Source organism: Taudactylus pleione, unplaced genomic scaffold (assembly GCF_031769625.1).
Source record: "Taudactylus pleione unplaced genomic scaffold, aTauple2 ptg000579l, whole genome shotgun sequence".
Classification (NCBI taxonomy): domain Eukaryota; kingdom Metazoa; phylum Chordata; class Amphibia; order Anura; family Myobatrachidae; genus Taudactylus; species Taudactylus pleione.
The window spans coordinates 3,692,401-3,713,691 of record NW_028284981.1 but is presented as its reverse complement, the minus strand read 5'-3'; the positions used below and the strand labels follow the sequence as shown (position 1 = coordinate 3,713,691).

The window sequence follows — 21,291 nt, the reverse complement described above, 5'->3', positions numbered from 1 at the left end:
CAAAGTAAATTGGAAACGAGCAAAAAATATTGCCCATCGGGCCAAACGAGGACTCACACACTGGATATTTTTCAAGAACAGAAGATTCCTATGATCCGGGAAGACAGTAAAGGGGAATTTAGCCCCTTCCAAAAGGTATCACCATTCCTTTAATGCCAATTTAACGGCTAAAAGTTCTTGTGCTCCTATGGCGTAGTTTCTTTCAGCTGGAGAGAACCCGCATGGATGGATTCGATTATCCTCAAATTGTTGGGAGAGGACAGCTCCCACTGCCTCTGAAGATACGTACACTTCTAACAGGAAGGGTCTATCCAAGTCAGGTTGTCTTAAGACTGGAGCTGTTATGAAAGCTTGCTTTAGAAGTTGAAAGGCTGTTTCTGCCTCAGGGGGCCACAGAGCAGTGTTGGCATTTTTGCAGGTTAAAGTTGCAATGGGAGCCATTAAAGATGAGAATCCCTTGATGAAACGTCTATAATAATTGGCGAATCCAAGAAGTCTCTGAACAGCCTTCATTGTCTGAGGTCGAGACCAGTCCAAAATCACTTGAACTTTTTTAGGAACCATTTCTAGACTGGAACCGGAGATAATATAGCCAAGGAATGGTACACTAGGAACGCTGAAGACACACATTTTTACAGTTTACAGTAGAGATGGTTCTTTCTCAGATGGGACAGGACTTCTTTTACATGTTTGTGGTGTTCCTCTAGGGATGAAGAGAAAATCAAAATGTCGTCTAGATAGACAACAACGGAAACGTATAACAGATCTCTGAAAATGTAATTGACGAAACCTTAGAAAACAGCAGGTGCGTTGCACAACCCAAAGGGCATGACAAGATATTCGAAGTGTCCATCTCTTGTATTGAAAGCGGTCTTCCACTCATCTCCTCCGTGAATACGGATAAGATTATAGGCCCCTCGTAAGTCTATCTTGGAGAATATGATAGATCCTTTGACTCTATCAAATAATTCTGTAATCACTGGAAGTGGGTATCTGTTCTTAACTGTAATATCATTAAGGCCTCTGTAGTCTATACACGGTCTTAGCCCACCATCTTTTTTAGCAACATAAAAGAAACCTGCTTTAGCAGGAGATGTGGAAGGTCGAATGAATCCTTTCTCCAGATTCTCCTGGATATACTCCGACATGGCTTTGGTCTCTGGCAGGGACAAAGGATAATGACCACGAGGAGGCATCTTGTCAGGCAGTAGATCGACTGGGCAGTCCCATTTTCTGTGAGGAGGTAAAACATTAGCTTGTTTTTCAGAAAAGACATCAGCAAAGGTTTGATATTCTTTAGGAATTGCTGGAAGTACTGATGATGCTATTTTCCTCACAGGTCGTACTTTGGGAAGACAAGATTCCTGACAACTTGTACTCCATGAGAGAACCTGCATAGTGCACCAGTCAATCCTGGGATGTGCTGACGTAACCATGGTAATCCTAGAATAACTTCATGGGAAGCCTTGGGTATCACTAAGAACTTAAGATGCTCAGAATGGAGTGCTCCAATACAAACCAAGACTGGCTGAGTCTCCTTAGAGACAGTTCCATTTAACAGAGGTAGTCCATCTACAGAGGTCAGGGAGATAGAGTGTTCAAGAGATGTACAAGGAATTTGTAGCTTGTCAACAAAACTGGAGGTCACAAAGTTTCCTGCCGCTCCAGAGTCTAACAGAGCAGTGACAAAAACAGGTTTAAGCTTAAGATCTACGGCTAACATCAAGACAGAGGGCCTGATTCAGACCCGCTCGCGAGCGCTATGTGCTCGCAAGTGGGTCGATGGTGGCCTAGTGTGCATGCGCACAACGGAGCCAGCTCCATCGTGTGCATGCGCGAGACCCGGATAGCGATGGGCAAACCGTCGCTCCGGGTCTCGTACCAAAGGGGGCGTGCTGTCGATGTTGAGTGACAGCACGCCCCATTTGGTGGGTGGGCCAGAGGAGTGGCTGCCCAAACGGAGGCATTCCCATGTGAACGCCTCCATTTGGGGGCGGCCCCACTGACATCACGAGTGATGTCAGTGGGAGAGATTTCGGCTCTGTGAGAGCCGAAATCTCTCTGGGGCTTGCGGCAACGAGACCCTACCACAAGGGTCTCGTCGCAAGCCCGATGGTTGCGATGGTCTTGACCATCGCAACCATCTTCCTGGCCGCTTGCTATAGCTGTGGGTGGTCACCCACAGCTATGCGAGCAGCCAGGAGGCCGCTCTAAAAAACAAGAAGGCCGGCCCTGATTCAGAGCGAGCGCTGTGTCAGAGCGTCCGGCTCTGAATCAGGGCCTGAATCTTTAGATTTTGGGGACGGACTTATTACTCCTAACTTGATGTTCTCAGGACCAGTTAGGAAGGGCGTTTCCCGGCTTACGGGAACAGGAGACCACCAGGTGCCCCGAATCTCCACAATATATGCAGAGGTTTTTTAGAATTCTTCTATGTCGTTCCTCTTTAGAGAGACGGGTGTGATTCACCTCCATGAGCTCTTCATCTGTAGAAGAAGGAGGTAGGCGGGTAGGAGGTGGTAGTGGGGGTGACTTGTAATGGTCAGTTCCATGCTTCTCAGCCTGACGTTCCCTAAATCGTAGGTCAATTTTATTGCAAACAGAAATCATATCGTTAACATTAGTTGGAAGCTTGCGGGTGACCAAAGCATCTTTTAATCGATCAGAAAGTCCGTGGCAAAAAGCTGCAGTAAGGGCTTCTACATTCCATTTGAGCTGTGATGCCAAAATCTGAAACTGTACAACATACTGGATGACAGGACGGGTTGCTTGTTTTAAAGTCGTAATACTGGATGAGGCCGAAACTGTTCTTCCTGGCTCATCAAAAATCCTCCTGAATGATGTTATAAATTCAGTATAGTTGGCCAGAAGAGGGTCAGAACGCTCCCAGAGTGGAGAAGCCCAGTCCAGCGCTGAGCCGTTCAATAAGGACATGATATAGGCCACTTTAGTTTTAGCAGAAGGAAAGTTATCTGGCTGCAAGGTAAAATGCACATCGCACTGATTAAGGAATCCGCGACATAACTTGAGACTGCCGTCAAATTTACTTGGCGTAGGTAGGTGCAACCGAGGAGATGTTCTGTAACCTGTATTATCAGATGGAGGAGCAGGTGTAACCACTGTAACATTTGAAGCAGTCAGAGTAGTTTACATGATATCTTGGCGTTTAACCATTTCTTGGAAGAACTGAGCCATTTGGTGTTGCATAGTCTCCAGGTTTTCCAAACGGGTTGCTATTCTCTGAATAAAATCCGTTCTGGACTCCTGTCCGTGGCCGAGTCCATTGGGCCAGTGCAAACTGTTAGGATCTGAGGGCCTGATTCAGAGCCGCTCGTAAGCGGCCGCTCGTTCGCTCCGAGAGATGTTTGCCCAACTGCGCATGCGTACGGATCGTTATACGCATGCGCGAACCAGTCATTGCGGCCGAAAATCGTTTGTTCGCTAAATAGCGAATGCCTGCTAATGTGAGTGACAGGAGGAGGCGTATGTGGGTGGAAACAGGGGAAGGTGCTTGTAAACGGGGAGTGGAAATCAGAACGCAGGCGTGCTTAAAGGTCAAAACGGGCGTTTTAAGGGTGTGCATAATTAATACTGGAGCGTCATTGACCACGTCACTGGGTTATTTTATAGCCAGAACTGCTCGCAAATTTGTGGTAGCAAACACCAGCCACAAGAATAGCGAGCAGTTCATACGCTGTTCGATGTACTCGATTAATCTAATAAATAGCCGACATGACGTATGATGCGAGCGGCCAGGGGGCGTCTTTTTCAAAATTACAACCGCAAGTTTTGCTCGCTCGTTCAAACATAGAGGCGTCAACAGACCGCAAAGAGCGAACGGTTCATTTGAATAGCCACCCCTTTTTGTTGAACGAACGACCGCAAATAGCGACTGGCTCTGAATCAGGCCCAGAGTTTGTTGTGGACCCGGGGTGGTAATATTAGCATACACCTGAACAGATTTAAATTGAAAAGTGGGTTTTTTAATGGGTGAAAACCAAGAAGAAAGAATAATAAAAAGTGCTGCTGATTGGAGACCTTCTGTCTTAGTAATAATAAATGCAGTTTAATATAACATACAAATGGCCATATATAAAACACATAAAATTAAAGACAATTTGCATAAATAACAATGCATAGGTATAAATACTTCTGGAATATCAGGTTAATATCTGAGCATGTGGTTATAAAAAGCAGACGAGATACTAGCAAACTGCCGACAACTCCACATATGTTGCTATGATGTGGAAGTAAACATATAAATACAATATAATAAATGAAACAGCTCCACACTTCACTAGACGTTTCTCTGGATTATATCCCAAAATGACACTTCAAGATTCCAAGTGTATTTTAACCCATACCATTTTATTAGGTCAAGGACCAATTGAATAACAGAACTTTTTGTTTTTTGTTCCTTGATGGTTGGAGAGGACTTGATTATAAATATATGTGAGTACACGATCTCAAGTTTTAATGTCCATTTAATAGTTGGGAAATTTCTCATAGAGAGATAAAGATCCTCCCATTTCCCTTAATGGGATATATATATATCCAGCCAGGTACAAGTAGTCTCCGCTATCCTTCACCCGTTTTGTAAACAGATATTGGCAAGAATCTTATTAATGCCCAGGTGATGGTGTTCACTGAGAGTTATCTTGATGTGGTTACTGACAGTGAAGTTGAATCCAACAGAGCGCTCTGTTTTGGTGGATGATAGTGTGGAGCTGGAGCCTGAAACGCGTTTCTCCACCTTGTGGTATACCTCAGCGGCTTCCTCAGAAAGAGGAAGCCGCTGAGGTATACCACAAGGTATAGGGCAGGGGGGGTGGCTGGCCAAACGGAGGCATTCCTGACGGAACGCCTGCCGTTTGGGGGCGGCCCCACTGACATCACGAGTGATGTCAATGGTGAGCTTCCGTCTCTATTAAGAGCCAGAAGCTCACTGGGGCTTGCGAGAACGAGACCCTACCGCAAGGATCTTGTCGCAAGCCCCGATGGTCACCATGGTCGAGACCATCGCGACCATTACCTGGCCGCTTGCAATAGCTGTGGGTGGTCACTTATAGCTATGTGAGCGGCTCGGAGGCCGAACCAAAAAAAAACGCCCTGATTCAGAGCGAGCGCTCTTTCAGAGCGTCCGGCTCTGAATCAGGCCCTAAGACCGATATCTCCATATTCTGATCAGGTGCCTAGGTGTGTGTGTTTTGGTGCTTGTTCTTTTTAATGGGTGAATTTGCAGATGGTGATGATTAGAAACTGTAGTGAAGTAATAATAAAGATGGTGATGATTAGAAACTGTAGTGATGTAATAATAAACAATGGCCCTCATTCAGAGCCACTCGCTAGCGGCAGTACGCTCGTTCCAAGCGATGTTCGCACATCTGCGCATGCGTACGGTTTTTAGTACGCATGCACGAACCAGTCAGTGCGGCCGAAAATCGTTGGTACGCAATATAGCGAGGGCCTGCTATTTTGAGTGACAGAATGAGGCGTATGTGGGTGGTAACAGGGGAAGGTGCTTGAAAATGGGGAGTGGAGATCTGAACGCAGGCGTGCTTAAAGGTCAAAACGGGCGTTTTAAGGGAGTGCATAATTAATACAGCAGCGTCATTGACCACGTCACTTGGTTTTTTTTAACTCAGAACTGCTTGCAAAATAGCGGTTGAAAACACCAACCACAAGAATAGCGAGCAGTTCATACGCTGTACGATGTACTCGATTAATCTAATAAATAGCGGACATGACGTATGGTGCGTGCGGCCAGGGGGCGTTTTTATCAAATAAACGAGCGTATGTTTTGCTCGCTCGTTCAGACTTAGAGGTGGGAACAGACTGCAATTTGCGAACGGATCATTTGAATAGCCACCCCTTGTTTTTGAACGAACGACCACAAATAGCGAACGGCTCTGAATCAGGCCCAATGTCCGGTTAGTGGTAGAGCTAATAAAAAGTCTTTGTAATCCAAAAGGGTTACTGCAAGGCCGCAGACAGGAAAACAGTAATGCTGCATACACACGTAAAGATTTTCTGTCCAACCATCCAACTAGTTGATTGGTTGGAATGAAAATCTGGTAATGTATGGGAATAACTGATGATCAGCAATTTGCTCCTAAATGCCAGAAAACAGATGAAAATGGTCGTCAGACAAGTTTGTTAAATGTTTGATCTAAACAATTGTTCAAACAACAGTTTTTGTCCATTTTCCGGCATTTGGGAGCAAATTGCTGATTGTCATTTGCTTTCATACCTTACCAGATTTTCATTCCAACCAATCAACTAGTTGGATGTTTGGACAGAAAACCTTTACGTGTATGCAGCTTTACTTTATTGATACTGATGAGGTGATATCCAGAGAGGTATAGAGTAATTGGATTAGCAGCAAACAGAGAGCTAGGTAAATGGAGGCAGTGTAGGTTCATGGTTAACTGTACACACAGGTCCTTTGGCAAGGAAAGGGTAAGTAGAAGGTGCAGGATGGTTCCAGCAGGAGACTGGGAGCAGGCAGAGCGGTGCAGGCTACTTGGAAGCTGGGATCCAGCAGGAGCACATGTGAGCACTCAGACAGGTTATTCAGAAGCACAGGAACTCTCTCACAGCTACGCTGTGAAACATGTTGCACTGGCAACTATGGGAAGCTCTGAACTCCCTTAAGTACCCAGTGCAGAATCGTGATAGGTCAGAGAGAGCATGTTACATGCCAGGACAGGAGCAGCTAAGTCACATGAAAAGAGGCAAGATGGCGGCGCCCATACCAGAGTGGAATGGAAACACCACCAGGCCTACCCCGGCCAGAATGACACAGTGCCACTGAAAACTACGCACAACCAATGCACGCCACCAGACACCAGACCCTCTGCCGGAAGGACCACGCCGCTGTGCCCTCAAAGGTAATACCCGTCGTCCATGCCAGGAAACCCTGGTCGTGACAGAGTGACTATATATAGATGGTGTGCGATGTGAGTGACTATGGACGGTGTGCGATGTGAGTGACTATAGACGGTGTGCGATGTGAGTGACTATGGACGGTGTGCGATGTGCGTGACTATGGACAGTGGGCCTGACTATGGACAGAGCCAGACGCTCTGACCAGAGCGCTCGCTCTGAATCAGGGCCCTCCTACCTAAAAATGGAGCGGCCTCCTGGCCGCTCGCATAGCTGTGGGTGACCACCCACAGCTTATGCGAGCGGCCAAAAAGATGGTCGCGATGGTCTTGGGTCTGCGGTAGGGTCTCGCTGCCGCAAGCCCAGGAGTGCTTTTGGCTCTATCAGAGCCAAAAGCACTCCCACTGACATCACTAGTGATGTCAGTGGGGCCGGCTCCAGACGGAAGGCGTTCCCATGGTAACGCCTCCGTCTGGGCAGCAACGCCCCCGGCACGCCCACCAAAGGGGGCGTGCTGGCAGTCACCATGGACAGCACGCCCTCTTTGGTGCGAGACCCATAGCTCCCTCCATCGTGCGCATGCGCATTAGGGCACCATCGACCCGCTTGCGAGCGCTCAGCGCTCGCGAGCGGGTCTGAATTAGGCCCAGTGTGCGATGTGCGTGACTATGGATGGTGTGCAATTTGGCTGACTATGGACAGTGGAGCTCATTCTGACCCGGTTGCTAGCAAGCATCCGCTCGTTGCTGCCGATGTTCGGTAATCTGCGCATGTGTATGTATCGCAGTGCCCAAACTACTCATAGCGATCCGGAACCGCTTGCTCGCCCTGTAAAGACAGCCCAGTGGAATGAGTGACAGGAGAGGCCGTTTGTGGGTGGTAACAGGGGCCGGGCAGTAAAAAAGCGGGAGTGGAGGTGCGAAAGCAGCCATGACTGAGTGTTTCAACGCTGTTCCAGAGGCGTGCATAATTAAGAGGCAGCCTTTTTTTACACTGAAATCTTCGCAGTGCTTGCGGTATGGCAGCGTCATAGTACACATCATCTGGTTGAATAATACACTGAAGTGCTCGCAGTGATTGTGGTAGGGTACAGTCAACCGCAAGCACTGCGGTCAGATCCGATGGAACCCGATCTACAGATGGTTGTATATACTTCCAGGAGATGACGTACGCTAGTGGGCGGCAAAAGACAGATTGGTGGGTGTCTGTTAACACAAAGTGATCGCTCGCGAAGACATAGTGGGCGTGCTTATGCCTTGCCGTGCGAGCGGCTGCCTTGACGTCACTTAGCTGAATTTCCATACGCTGGGAGCGAGTGGGCGCATCTAGCGAGCGGGTCTGAATCAGGCCCAGTGTGCGATGTGAGTGACTATGGACAGTGTGCGATGTGAGTGACTATGGATGGTGGGCGATGTGAGTGACTATGGATGGTGTGCGATGTGAGTGACTATAGACGGTGTGCGATGTGAGTGACTATGGATGGTGTGCGATGTGAGTGACTATGGACGGTGTGCGATGTGAGTGACTATGGATGGTGTGCGATGTGAGTCACTATAGACGGTGTGCTATGTGAGTGACTATGGACGGTGGGCGATGTGAGTGACTATGGATGGTGTGCGATGTGAGTGACTATAGACGGTATGCTATGTGAGTGACTATGGACGGTGGGCGATGTGAGTGACTATGGACGGTGTGCAATGTGGCAGACTGTGGACATTGTGCAATATGACTGACTATGGACGGTTTGCAATATGGCTGACTATGGGTGGTGTGTGATGAGAGTGACTATGGACGGTGTGCGATGTGAGTGACTATGGACTGCGTGCGATGAGAGTGATTATGGACTGTGCGATGAGAGTGACTATGGACTGTGTGTGATGAGAGTGACTATGGACTGCGTGCGATGTAAGTGACTATGGACTGCGTGCGATGAGAGTGACTATGGACTGTGTGCGATGAGAGTGACTATGGACTGCGTGCGATGAGAGTGACTATGGACTGTGTGCGATGAGAGTGACTATGGACTGTGTGCGATGAGAGTGACTATGGACTGCGTGCGATGAGAGTGACTATGGACTGCGTGCGATGTGGTTGACAATGGAGGGTGTGCAGTCTGGCTGACTAATCTCCCATATATATATGATTGCAGGATATTATATAAACCCAACTGCAGGTACCTCACACATACCTACTTTTAGCTCCGGTCCAAAGAGACTTGGTTCCCCCAGAGAGCTGCAATTCCACCGGCTATGCTGGAACTGGTAACGGCATTCTTCAGTACCCATGCGGGCACCGGTACCAATGGCTATCATGGCATCTGGACGAGCTTCACAGATGCTTCTCTGTCTTGGTGATAAACCCGGCATCTTTCGGCAGATTATACTAGCACCAAGGGCTAGCACAGAGGACACCCCGCTGAGAAAAGACAGAAAATCAATGGAGTAAATTAAGGATATTGACCACTTCGATAGGTAGTAATTACCGGTAAAAAAAATTAAAAATTAAAAACAATAAACTATTTCTTTAAAAATAGAAGGCAAAGTTGAATAAGCACAGAAACACAGCTGTTTCTCATAACCTAGCGTCTATATGCCATACAGGCACAATGCTGAATTCAGAGGAAGTTTCATTAAGGAATGAAGCGATAGAACTGATGGCAGTACGCTGCCTTTATGCCACTAGTCTGTCTTGGCAGAAGCAAGGAGAGCATGGCTTGAACAATGCAGACTTTGGATGTATCAAGGGGAACACCAGACCCTACTTAGGTCAGTAATATTTTTTTGATGACTAAGTAATGGAATTCTACCTAAAGGGGGTCATGTACAGCTGGACACATTTCCACCCCTAACGTAAGCAGGAAACTATGCACACATGAAAAAGAAATTGTACATGTAATATAATGCAGAAGACTCATCTATCATCTTTCTATCATTTACCTATCTACATACTGTATAATATATATATTTGTGTGTGTGACTCGTAGGCATTTGAAGAGTGGTCAGGCCCATAATAGCACAGAGGGGCTGGGCTTCGGATCGTGGAGCTCAGCAAGCAGCTTCATTTTAAAAAGTAATAATTTGGTCCATTGGAGTTTTTTGGGTAGACAGACCCCCCCACCCCTGTGTGCGCCAGTGATATTGGGTCATACAGCCATGTTTTTTTAAACTGAGAGCTAACTTACCAGGAGGTACCACAAAATCCTCCAATATGACAGTACAAGGACCAGTAATCTGTTCAGGACTGAGGGCCTGATTCAGAGCCGGACGCTCTGAACGAGCGCCCGCTCTGAATCAGGGCGTGTTTGTTTTCCTCCGTCCGGTCTTTTGGACGCTCGCATAGCTGTGGGTTACCACCCACAGCTTATGCGAGCGTCCATAATGATGGTCAAGACCATCGTGACCATCGAGCCTGCGGTAGGGTCTCGGTGACCGCAAGCCCTGGAGTGATTTTGGCTCTATCAGAGCCAAAATCACTCCCACTGACATCACTAGTGATGTCAGTGGGGCCGGACCCAGACGGTAGGCGTTCCCATGGGAACACCTCCGTCTGGGCAGCCACGCCCCCGGCACGCCCACCAAAAGGGGGCGTGCTGTCACTCACCATCGACAGCACGCCCCCTTTGGTGCGAGACCCATTACGACGGCTACCCCGTCGTTATTCGGGTCTCACACATGCGCACGACGGAGATCCGGGCACCATCGCTCAGCGCTCGCGAGCGGGTCTGAATCAGGCCCTGATTCCATACATGCCTCTCAAAACAGTGATATGCAAAATGCAAGTTTCTCAATCATTTTATTGACTTGCCAGAAACTTGTAAGGAAGGGGTTTATCTACACTAAAAAAGGCACTGCTATAAGCCTGTAAAAAAAAAAGTCTGCATACTACATGTAAATAAAATTCAACACCTGTGTAAGCCAATAAATTGATAGGGCAACTTGTGTTTTGTATGTAAAGGATTTGGAGATTTCCAAGAAGCTGCAATTAAACCATTCATAAAGCTGAGCCCGACAAGTTTGTTCAGGAGTTTAGCACCTGCCGAGATGGAGAGGTGAAGAAGAGACAATTTAGGGCCGTATTCAATTAGACGCAAAAAATCGGAATCTGCGAAAAAGTATCGCGGATGACGTCATTTTGCCAGGCGGAAACGTTTCACTGTATTCAATTGCAAAGACTTTTTGCGTACACGGAAAGTCAATGCAATGTAACTAGCGGAAAAAAGTGCAGAATTGCGGTTTTGGGGTGCAAAAGTGCGGAAACCACTGTGCAACCTTGGAACATCCCCCCAAACCATAACTGCATCAAAAAAATCCTTAAAAAAAGTGAGGGACACCCCAAAAAAATGACTTAGAAAATGGGGTAAAAAAAGTACAAAGTTGGGGTACAAACATAAAAAGTAGCTAAATAGTCTTTTGAGCGGTCCGTGAGCAGGGGGGGGGGGGGGGGGTGTTTTTTTTTATTGCAGGTGCTTGCTGAAGGTGTGTTTTTTACGTGTTTTAAAACAACAATTTAGCGACTTTTAACAATTTTAAGTACCCCAAATTTGACAGGCCTACTTATTTTCCCAATAAAAAAAATGCTAAATGCTATTCTTCACCACTTGTGCAAAGACGCTAATTTGAAGCAATTGAGAGCACTTAAGTACCCCAAATAGCTTCAATTGGGCTAATCCGGGACATCTATAATGATCCCCAATGTTAGTGCTTCTTTTGGGGGCCATCAGGCTGATTTCCCCATTTTTTACAGCAAATCGCTGGGATGCACGCGATAAGTTTCCACACCAAAAACATGCAATGTTGGCGAAAAGTCCGTCAGGCGAAAAAGTAAGGCGGGGGCAAAAATAATTCAGTGGGGATCATCTCTGTTGTGGTGGAATAATCAGACATGATCCCTATCCACAGGGACTAGAGCTAGGGGCAGGTGGATTCTCTCTGGCTACAGCCCATTTTATCCAGACTAGTCCTCTGGATAAAATGTTTCTCCTACATTTGAGTGTGTGCGGCTCCTAACACTGACAGCTTAAGGTCGGTATGCATTGGAACATTATCGCTATGATTTCCCATATCGGAATGACAAATTGTGCATATCACCTAATGTGTATGCACTATTGCACGCTCCCATGGATGACATACCAGATTGTTTCATTGACTGTGCTGCACGATCAATGAAATAATATCGTATATGGCGCTGTGCATATTAATGAAGGATGGAACAACATATCGTTTCGTTGTTTGTTAAATTGTCTAGTCTGTACCGGCAATTCCTTTTACCTGCAAATTCTCCACTTCTAAAACCTGCACTTTAGTAAATATACCCTATAAGTAATTATATAATCAGTTGAAACTGAAGGGTAAGGGGACCAAGTGACTATTAAAGGCCAAAGTGCGTATCATAACACATCAGTTTAAACCAAAAGGATTAAGAGCACCATCCCAACTTATAGATGGGAGGTACCCAAGTGTCCCATGTAGAAGCAGCAGATTGACAAACTGCACAGCAAAAAGCAGCTCTTACTTACTGGCCAACCCAATGCTGCCTATCAACAATGGCAGCCTGGAACCGGCCTTTTTGTTTTCTGCCTCCAAAGAGCTGGATGGTAAATCCTACGATTTGGATCTGAAAATTGAAAACCACAACAGAAACTACTACATAGTACATACTTGCCAACTCTCCCTGATTGTCAGGGAGACTCCCTGAAATAGGAGCAATCTCCCTGACTCCCTGAAGAGTCTATCAATCTCCCTGATTGCACCTTATTCCCATTATGTAGCTGTTATATAAAAGAAAAAAACAGAGATATATACAGTTAAATGGGATCATTAGTATCATTACCCTGCATTGGTTATAAGGCACAAGGGGGCAGATGTATGAAGCTCTGGAAAGTGATAAAGTGCAGAGTGATAAACGACCAGCCAATCAGCTCCCAACTGTCATGTTTCAGGCTGTGATTGAAAAATGACAGTTGGGAGCTGATTGGTTGTTCATTTATCACCCTCCAGTTTATCACTTCCCAGAGCTTCATACATATGCCCCAATGATCCCTATGGCTACATACATTTTCTGAAAGTATCAGTGTGTTTTCATCAACACATAGATCTTACTAACCACTTTCGGGCTGATTTACATGTGTATGTAAGTTCATTTTATGACACGCCTCTCAGGTGTACCAGGACACGCCCACTTTACCGTCACGCTCATAGGTGTTGCTTTCACAATCTCCCTGAAATGCTTTTTCTAAAGTAGGTAAGTAGGGACTATTACTTAATAAATCTCTCCTTAACAGGTTTTTTATAGTCTGGGAGGAGACGAAGGAGTCAATTTCTCTCTTGTCCGAGTTAATCTTAAAATTTAAGAGTGTGTAAAACCACTGTATCTCAGACACATTGGGGAGACGATGTAAAGCATTGTTAGAAGAAAGGAGCACATCCTGTGTGCTTAGATAGGCCTGGGAGCCCACCTAAATGCCTGATATCAGGGTTCGATCTTTTCCTGATGGCCAGTGGTTTGTTAACTGTGGCAAAATAAATAGTTGTGCAGTAGCATTTTTAATGACAAAGAAGGGGACAAAACTTGCCTAATGAGGAAAGTTTTGTCCCCTTCAATAACAATGACTTTTCCGCACAGGACCATAGGTGAAACTAGACATTTGGTAATTGGTAGTCCCAATTCCAACCCCTCATCAGAACTTCTGTCACCTGTAGTATTGCAAATAGAAAATAATTTTTAGAGGCAGTGTAAAAAAAAATGGCATGGCTACACGTCACATGGGGCGTGGTCACTTGAAATGGGGGCGTGTCATCATAACACTCCACCCACTCCACAAAAGTGCTCCCAACTCACATTACGCCACACAGCAGTACCTCTTATTGACATTATGCTACATAACTCCAAACAGTAGTGGCCACACAGTAAGCCTCTTATTCACATTATGCCACACAGTAGGGCACTTTATACACATTATGCCACACAGTAATGCTCCTAATTCCCATTATTCTACACAGTAGTACCCTTATTGCACATTATGCCCACACAGTAGTTCCCCTTATTTACATTATGCCCACAAAATAGTTCCCCTTATTTACATTATGCCACACAGTAGTACCCTTTATTCACATTATGCCACACAGTAGTACCCTTTATTCACATTATGCCACACATGAGTTCCCCTTATTCACTTTATGCCACACATTAGTTCATCCACATTATGAAACAGTAATGCCCCTTACTCACATTAGGGCAGCCACAGTATAGCCCATTACACACCTATTCATCTTCTTTCCTTTGGTAATCCCCACACCCTTTTTCCTCTCCAGCTTCTTGGGTTCCTGGGAAAAGAAACCCTGGCTCCCCATTGGTCGACGGCGGACATATTTAGGTAGCCTTCTATGACGGCAGCCATTTTCTGTTAGCCCCTGCTACTCAGAAAGATCTCTCCTGGCTGCCAGCCACAGGGTTACAGCAGCACAGAACGGCCAGGGAGCAGGAGAATGGGCGGCGGAGGATAATGGGTGGTCCGGGGCACCCCTGTGCACAGGACTAATTGTATTTGATAAACATGATGAATAATGTTAATAGCTTTTTTTTTATTATGTCTGGTGGGTAGGGACAAATCCCACTTGGTTGACATGGATAAGAGGAAAGGATATTATTAAGCTTTGTGGACAAAACTTTTGTGATGAACTTGAGGTCTGTGCTAAGCTACGTAGGGTATTGGGCGATAGCTACTGCAAAGAGAAGGGTCGCTGACTTCTTTGAGGATAATAGTACATTTACCTATTATAGTGGCAGCATCTAAGAAGGCTCCTTCCATTTTAGAATTGAATAGGGAGGTGAAATTAGGAGAGAAGGCATCAATGAACAGAGAATGGGGGTGGGGGGGTGGGGGGGCACTCTGTTTGGATCAGGGCCTAAGGCTGATTTCATGGAATCTCTTCCTCGGTTATGTGAGCATTTATTACATGGGTATTCAACACAAAATCCTCTAGGTGCTGTGGAAATACACATACTAAATTTTTTTGGGTTAGGGATAGGCATCAGGTGGTGGGTTAGAGTTAGGCTTCGGGGGGAGGGGGGTAGGTTTAGGCTGCCGGGGGGAGGAGGTTTAGTCTGTGGGGTGGGAGGGTTATATTTAGAGATAGGGTTCGGAGTTAGGGATAGGCTGCAGAGTGGGAGGGTTAGGTTTAGGATGTGGGGGGGGTAGGTTTAGGCTGTGGGGAGGGAGTGTTAGGTTTAGGGGTTGCGGTAGGGTACTTACAGTAGCTGTTGGCATTCTAACCCATCGGGATGCTGGTGTCGTTAGAATGCCAACAGCTACCCCTGTAAATAGCCTACAATCCCTTTATCAATGTGAGGTACTGTACTTTATCAATATGAGGTCCCTGGGAGTCAAAATTGTACAAACTTGCTGGGGACTTGAACATGATCTATTGACAATAGATTATTGAATTTTGTGGGAAAATTGGTGACCTAGTAGTTCTGCATCAGATAATGTTGTTAGGTCCTGCTAACAAATGGTTCTCTACCATCGATGGATGATCAGGAGCCGATTTTTTAATTTTTTTTGTAGTGGCAGGACAGAGCTTAGCCCCGCCCCCTGGCACCCGCTAAGCCTGCTCCCATTTTTGATTGGCCCGCAGCAAAGGTGACCATCGAGGGGGTGCAAATCATTGATAGTTGACCATAGATGGTTTGTGTGCCATTGATGGTAATCATGCCCATCGAATGCATAACTGCGTCAGGCCTCCCCACACATACCATCCAACAGTTGGGAGTAGCAAACTGAAGTAAAAAGGCTTGGCCCCAGTGAGTCCAGATGAAAGTATTTTTAGGGGTTTTTATTTTGAAATAAAATATATAATTGAAGATTATGGTTGGATACAAGCATGATATAAGCTTCAGACTCATTGTTTTGAATCTTTTCACTCATCCAAAGTGTGGTGATCAGATTCAGGTGATAACAGTTCATTGGACGTGAGTGAATGTGCTTTAAATTGGGTTGTAGAAAAAAAAAAAAAATTCTCTCCCGAGTGAGCATAAAGGTAAAGATCTGAGGACCTTATTCAGAGGCGGCCGTACGGTCTACGACCGCACGGCCGCCTCGATGTTTTGCCAGTGCACATGCGCATGAGGGAGCCGGCTCCCTCATGCGCATGCGTGAGACCCGCTACGACCGACAGCGCCGGTCGTAGCTGGTCTCTTTCCAAAGGGGGCGAGCTGTCGATGTTGATTGACAGCTCGCCCCGTTTGGAAGGCGGGCCGGGGGGGTGGCAGCCCAAACGGAGGCGTTCCCATGGGAACAAATATTAAGCATTTATCTAATGAAATAACATCATAAGATCTCTTTTGAAATAATGCAGCAAAAGCACTTACTCGTAGGGGATGCGGTTAACTTACCGCCGCACGGAATGCCGACTGTCGGATTCCCGATGCTGGAAGTCCGACCTGGTACTAAAGACAGGCGTCTAAATCCCAACGCCTATCTGTAGCCAGAGTCCGAAATCCTAACAACAGTGGCATCCCGAACGAAGGTAAGTGGGAACTGTAAGCTGTTAGCCGTAGGGGGGGGGGAGAATTAGTTTTAGGCACCCCCGGGGGGGCATAGGGTTAGGCACCCCCCGGGGAGGGTTAGGATAGGGGAAAGGTGGGTAAGGGTTAGGCACCACTGGGGGGAGGTTAGGCTGAAGCACCTCCTCCCAGAAGGGTTAGGTTTAGGGTGCAGGAAAGGGGGATTAGGGTTAGGGGGGGGGGAGAGGGGAGGGTTAGGGATCTCCAATGTTCGGGCTTCCGGCGTCGGTATTACGTCCGCCGGGAACACATCCAGCGGCATTACATACAGATTAAAATGGACTGAGATAAAGTAGCAATCAATAAGCTCCTAACTGTCACTTTACAATCTGTGTATGAAAAATGACAGTTAGGAGCTGGTTGGTTGGTACTTTATCTCTCTCCACTTTATCTCGCTCCAAGGCTTAGTAAATATACCCCATGGATTTTTATATGTTGATGGATGAAATAACTATGGAGGTACTATATACCCCAAGCTTTCCACTGGCCTCTCTCACGCCTTCCCTCACCTAACCTTATTTCTCTCTTGAATCTCCTTTCCCAATCTCTCCTCCCTCCTGCATTCTCCTTCGTCATTATTCTCCCTGTTCCATTAAATGTTATTGCAACTATTACATAGGGTTTGATGTATCGAGCAGTGTAGAAGTTTCCCATATCAACCAATCAGCATTCATCAAGTACTTTCGATTAAATGATAAGAATAAGCTGATTGGTTGCTATGCGCAACCCCTCCACTCTTTTCACTCCTTGATACATCAACCCCATAGTGATACTTGCTGATATTCTGGGTGTTCCGGGGCAGCCAGGTCATCATAATAGGGGGGCGCAGCCCTGGGGACATTAACTAGCACCGGGGGGGGGGGGGGGGACTGGGTGCATGACCACACAATTGCCGGCATTGTAGAGCAGGGGGCCCATGATGATGCAGTTCGGCGCGAATTGCGTCATTGTCCCCGCCTCGCTGTGTGGGGGAGGGTCCGTGGGTTGGAGCCATCCGGGAGACTTGCACGCTTTTCCGAGTGTCTACTCGATTTTTGGGAGCCTCCTGGCCGTTCCAGGAGAGAAGGCAAGTTTGCCCATAGTCCTTTTGTAATTGACTGAGAAACAACAATGTGAAAACTGCATACTGGATTTTTAAGCCACTGAACATTATGTTTTCAATGTAGTTTTCCAGTTTATATAAATAAAGCATATTTAAAAAAAAAAAAAAAAAAAAAAAGCTGGCCCACGTTGCTGGCGTACTTTAGAAATATCCTTCAATATATGTAAATTAGAAAGTCACGCCGGAGACATTTTAATTTTTGGTGCTATCGCTATTAAAATCTTATGATCTATTCCCAAAAATAGGAGCCACCACGAATCATTGTGAACTCTGCATCAAGTCATATGGTCTTCTATATAATCTGTGCATTTTAGGAAAATTATGGCCTTTTATTTCTCATTTGATTATGAAATGTGTTGACATTTTGGAACGCTATGTAATAGAAATTCGGAAACTGCCAGCTTGGGTACCAGATTTGTAGAAGAGGAATTTCACCTGCTGCTAGAATCTAGCGGACACTGTAGGGTTAAACTGAGGAACCTTGTTGTCCTCCTGTGCCAAGCTGGGCAAAATTGGGGGTGGAGTGGTGGCAGATAACAGGTCATGAAATCCTCTATCGATCTATCCACAGCCTGTAACTGAGCTGCCCCAAACAACACAAGGGGCCTTTCTCTGCCAGCTTTCCAGAACAAAACTCCTGTGTGCTCCACTGTCAGATCAAGCGTTTTGTCACTTAACACTAAAGTCACATTTTTATTTATTTATTATGGAATAAACGAGATGCTCAAAGGGACTCATGAAAGCCAGAAACTGATAGAAGGAAGGAATGAACAGTGTCAGCTCAGTCATTTTATTTCCTGGCTGCTTTTTCATTAGGGGGGGGGCTATTTATCAAATAATATTTGCGGGATATTCTCTGAAAACACACATTTTTGAAGGATACCCTCAAATATTAAGTATACCTCGAATGTACCAAAGAGGGGACTGCAGCAGATATCTCCTTACCTGTCTCACTCCCTCCATTCCGACAGCAGCCGTAGCCCTGATAGGTTTATATAGGGGCTGTGAAGCTATCAGATTTATCAAGATTGGTCCTAACAGATAATGCCATCATCAGACGGAGTTTCCGCTGTAGACTAAGGGCTATATTTTGCAAATATTGCCGGGAGAGGGTACCAGCAACCCTCCCCAGCAATGGCTTCGGAACCCTCCCCAGCAATGGCTGCCGCACACATGCGTGGTCAGTAGACCGCGCATACGCAGGAGACCCGAAGGAGGAGTGAAGAGACCGCTGAAGCAGTCACGTCACTCTGAGTACATGGCAGGGATGGGCTGCTTTCCCTGCATGTGAATATTAATACATTCTGGCGGTATATCATTTCTATATAACAGCGGCAATACGAAATTACAATGATCTGGTCTGAGGCCCTAAAATTGCTAAATATGCCCCTATGGAGATTATGTACACCAGGATGATTTTACGCTGGGAGAAAAAAGCAGTCAGTCTGCTGCCGGCCCCAGTGGAGAGAGGAGGGGGCCCCCGGACGGGGAATGCACACGGGCCCTCCTCTCTTAATACGCCCCTGATCTCCCAGTCCATTCCTGACCTTAGCCGAGGGGAGGCACCAGCAGTCCAGCTACAGCCTCAGTGCAGGACCATCTTAACGTATAGGCACACTGGGCAGCTGCCCAGGGCCCCACAATTCTAGGAGCCTTTGACAGGGGCATCTACATAGAGTGACCAGACAGCATTCTCTAACTGCCTCCCAGTCTGCAACCACAGAGCCACATTTAGGGGGTGGAGGCAAAGGGGGCACAATCCTCTGGGCCCCCCTTTCTTAGGAGGCCACCATACTTTAATCACAGCTGCAGTGAAGAGCAGGAGCTGCACTGCAAGCTGGAGAAGAGAAGAGGGATGTGGAATCCGTAATCCTTGCTTCACATAATGTTTTATGTATAAACATTGATTTTGTTGAAAGTACCAATAAATGGAAAGGTTAATTTTATTGACCGTTTACATTTGTATTCCCATGAATGGGTGGGTAGGGTCCCCAGTGCATTGCTTTGACCAGGGCCTACAATGCTATTGAGACGGAATGGGTATGATTCCCGTCAGCGGCAGCCCGACAGGAGCAGAGTGCGATGCAGCGGAAGCCCGATAGCGCTGGAAATCCCGATCGTGGATAGGTAAGTATCCACTAACCTAACCTAACCCCCCTAACTCTAACCCTCCTTAGGGGTGCATAACCCTAACTTCCCCCCCAAGTGCCTAACCCTAATCCCCCCTCTAAGTGCCTAACCCTAACCACCCCCTTCCCCGCTGCCTAACCCTAAGTCCCCCCCGGGGGTGCCTAACCCTACCCATCCCTCCCCCTATCCTAACCCTAACCCTCCCAGGGGGTGCCTAACCCTAAGTCCCCCCCGGGAGCCCTAAACCTAACCCTCCCCCCCGTGGCTGTCCGCTCGCGGCACCCGGCATCACTACGATCGTGATGCCGGGCGCCGGTCTCCCGGCGTCGGGGAAATGCGGGCGTCTACATCTAGACGCCCGGCATTTCACCCATGCCAGGATAAGACAGTCGGGAAGCCGGCTGCCGGTATCGGCTTCCCGATTGATTCCCATTGAAACAGCCCTGCCTCAGTGCAGGCCCCTTTTTGTGTTTGGCACCCTGATTCTTACTGGCTCTTCCATTCACAGTGACAGCCAACAGAGACAGCCACGGCTTCAGCTAACCACGGCTTCAGCTAACCACGGCTTCAGTTCGGCACAGCTGAGCTAGCCAATAAGAATCAGCTTGATTCTTATCGGCTGATGCTGGACGTCCAAGCGTGATCGCCCGGTTGAGTGTACGCGGTCTACTGGTCAATCGCGATCAATGTTTTGGCCACCACTGGCATAAGCTATGACTTTTATTTTTAGCATTCACCGGCACATAGCTCTTTTTGGAGCCTCACTATTGGAACAGAATTCCAAACACATGAGACCTGGGTTGTCAATAACATGGCGTTTTTAAGATCCGAACATAACCGATTATCACAAAACTGCTCATCTCTAGTTTAAATGGAAATATTAATTAACAAATGCGAATAGGCAGCTGCCAATTAATGTAATAGAGCCGCAGCGCTAATGGCTTAAGTGATATTAGTTGCTGTGTTGAATACGCAATCAGCCAATCAGAATTTCTAGTGACACCCCTCGTCATCACTGCATATTGTTGCACTAGTGCTACATTATTTGCAAAACACTTCCTAAAAGGTGTAGCTGGGGATATATCCACATCTAATTATATGTAAATACGTGCTTAATTCATATATGCAAAAATCTACATATGCATAAGCAGCTTTTTGCACATACAAAGAATGCAGTACAGAAATGCTCATCACACAAAAAAATGGCATACATCTAATTCTAAGGAGCTTATTTATCATTAACCATTGAATTGGGACGTAATAATTACGCCTCAACCTGCAATGCGGTAATGAAAATTACACCTTGCATTTATGAAGGTTGGGCACCAGGACTGAGCTTCCAAAAAAGCCCTGTCCCAGCGAATCACTACAAGCAAAGTGATCGATACCACGATCACTTTGCTGCCGCGTTTGGACCCAGCACGGGTACCCTCTCCGAAAAGACTTGCCTTAGAGTAGCACAAAGGCTGCTATGGTCTAATGGGATCGGTATGTTTAATCTTGACAGCGGAAGCCTGGCAGAGGTGAAAATCCCGACAGCGAAGCCTGGCAGAGGTGAAGACCCCGACTGCGCTAAAGGTAAGTATAAACTAACCTAACCCCCCCCTAACCCT

General features: G+C 46.7%; 1 protein-coding gene across 1 annotated transcript in view; it reads right to left on the bottom strand.

Moving 5' to 3' along the window:
- LOC148481457 (protein Wnt-7a-like) overlaps positions 1-21,291 on the bottom strand; it is a 54,451-nt gene that overhangs the window by 15,439 nt on the left and 17,721 nt on the right. The window contains exon 3 of the mRNA XM_088453497.1: positions 9,074-9,300. Coding sequence (XP_088309623.1) covers positions 9,074-9,300 — 227 coding nt within the window. The remainder of the gene's footprint in view (positions 1-9,073; positions 9,301-21,291) is intronic.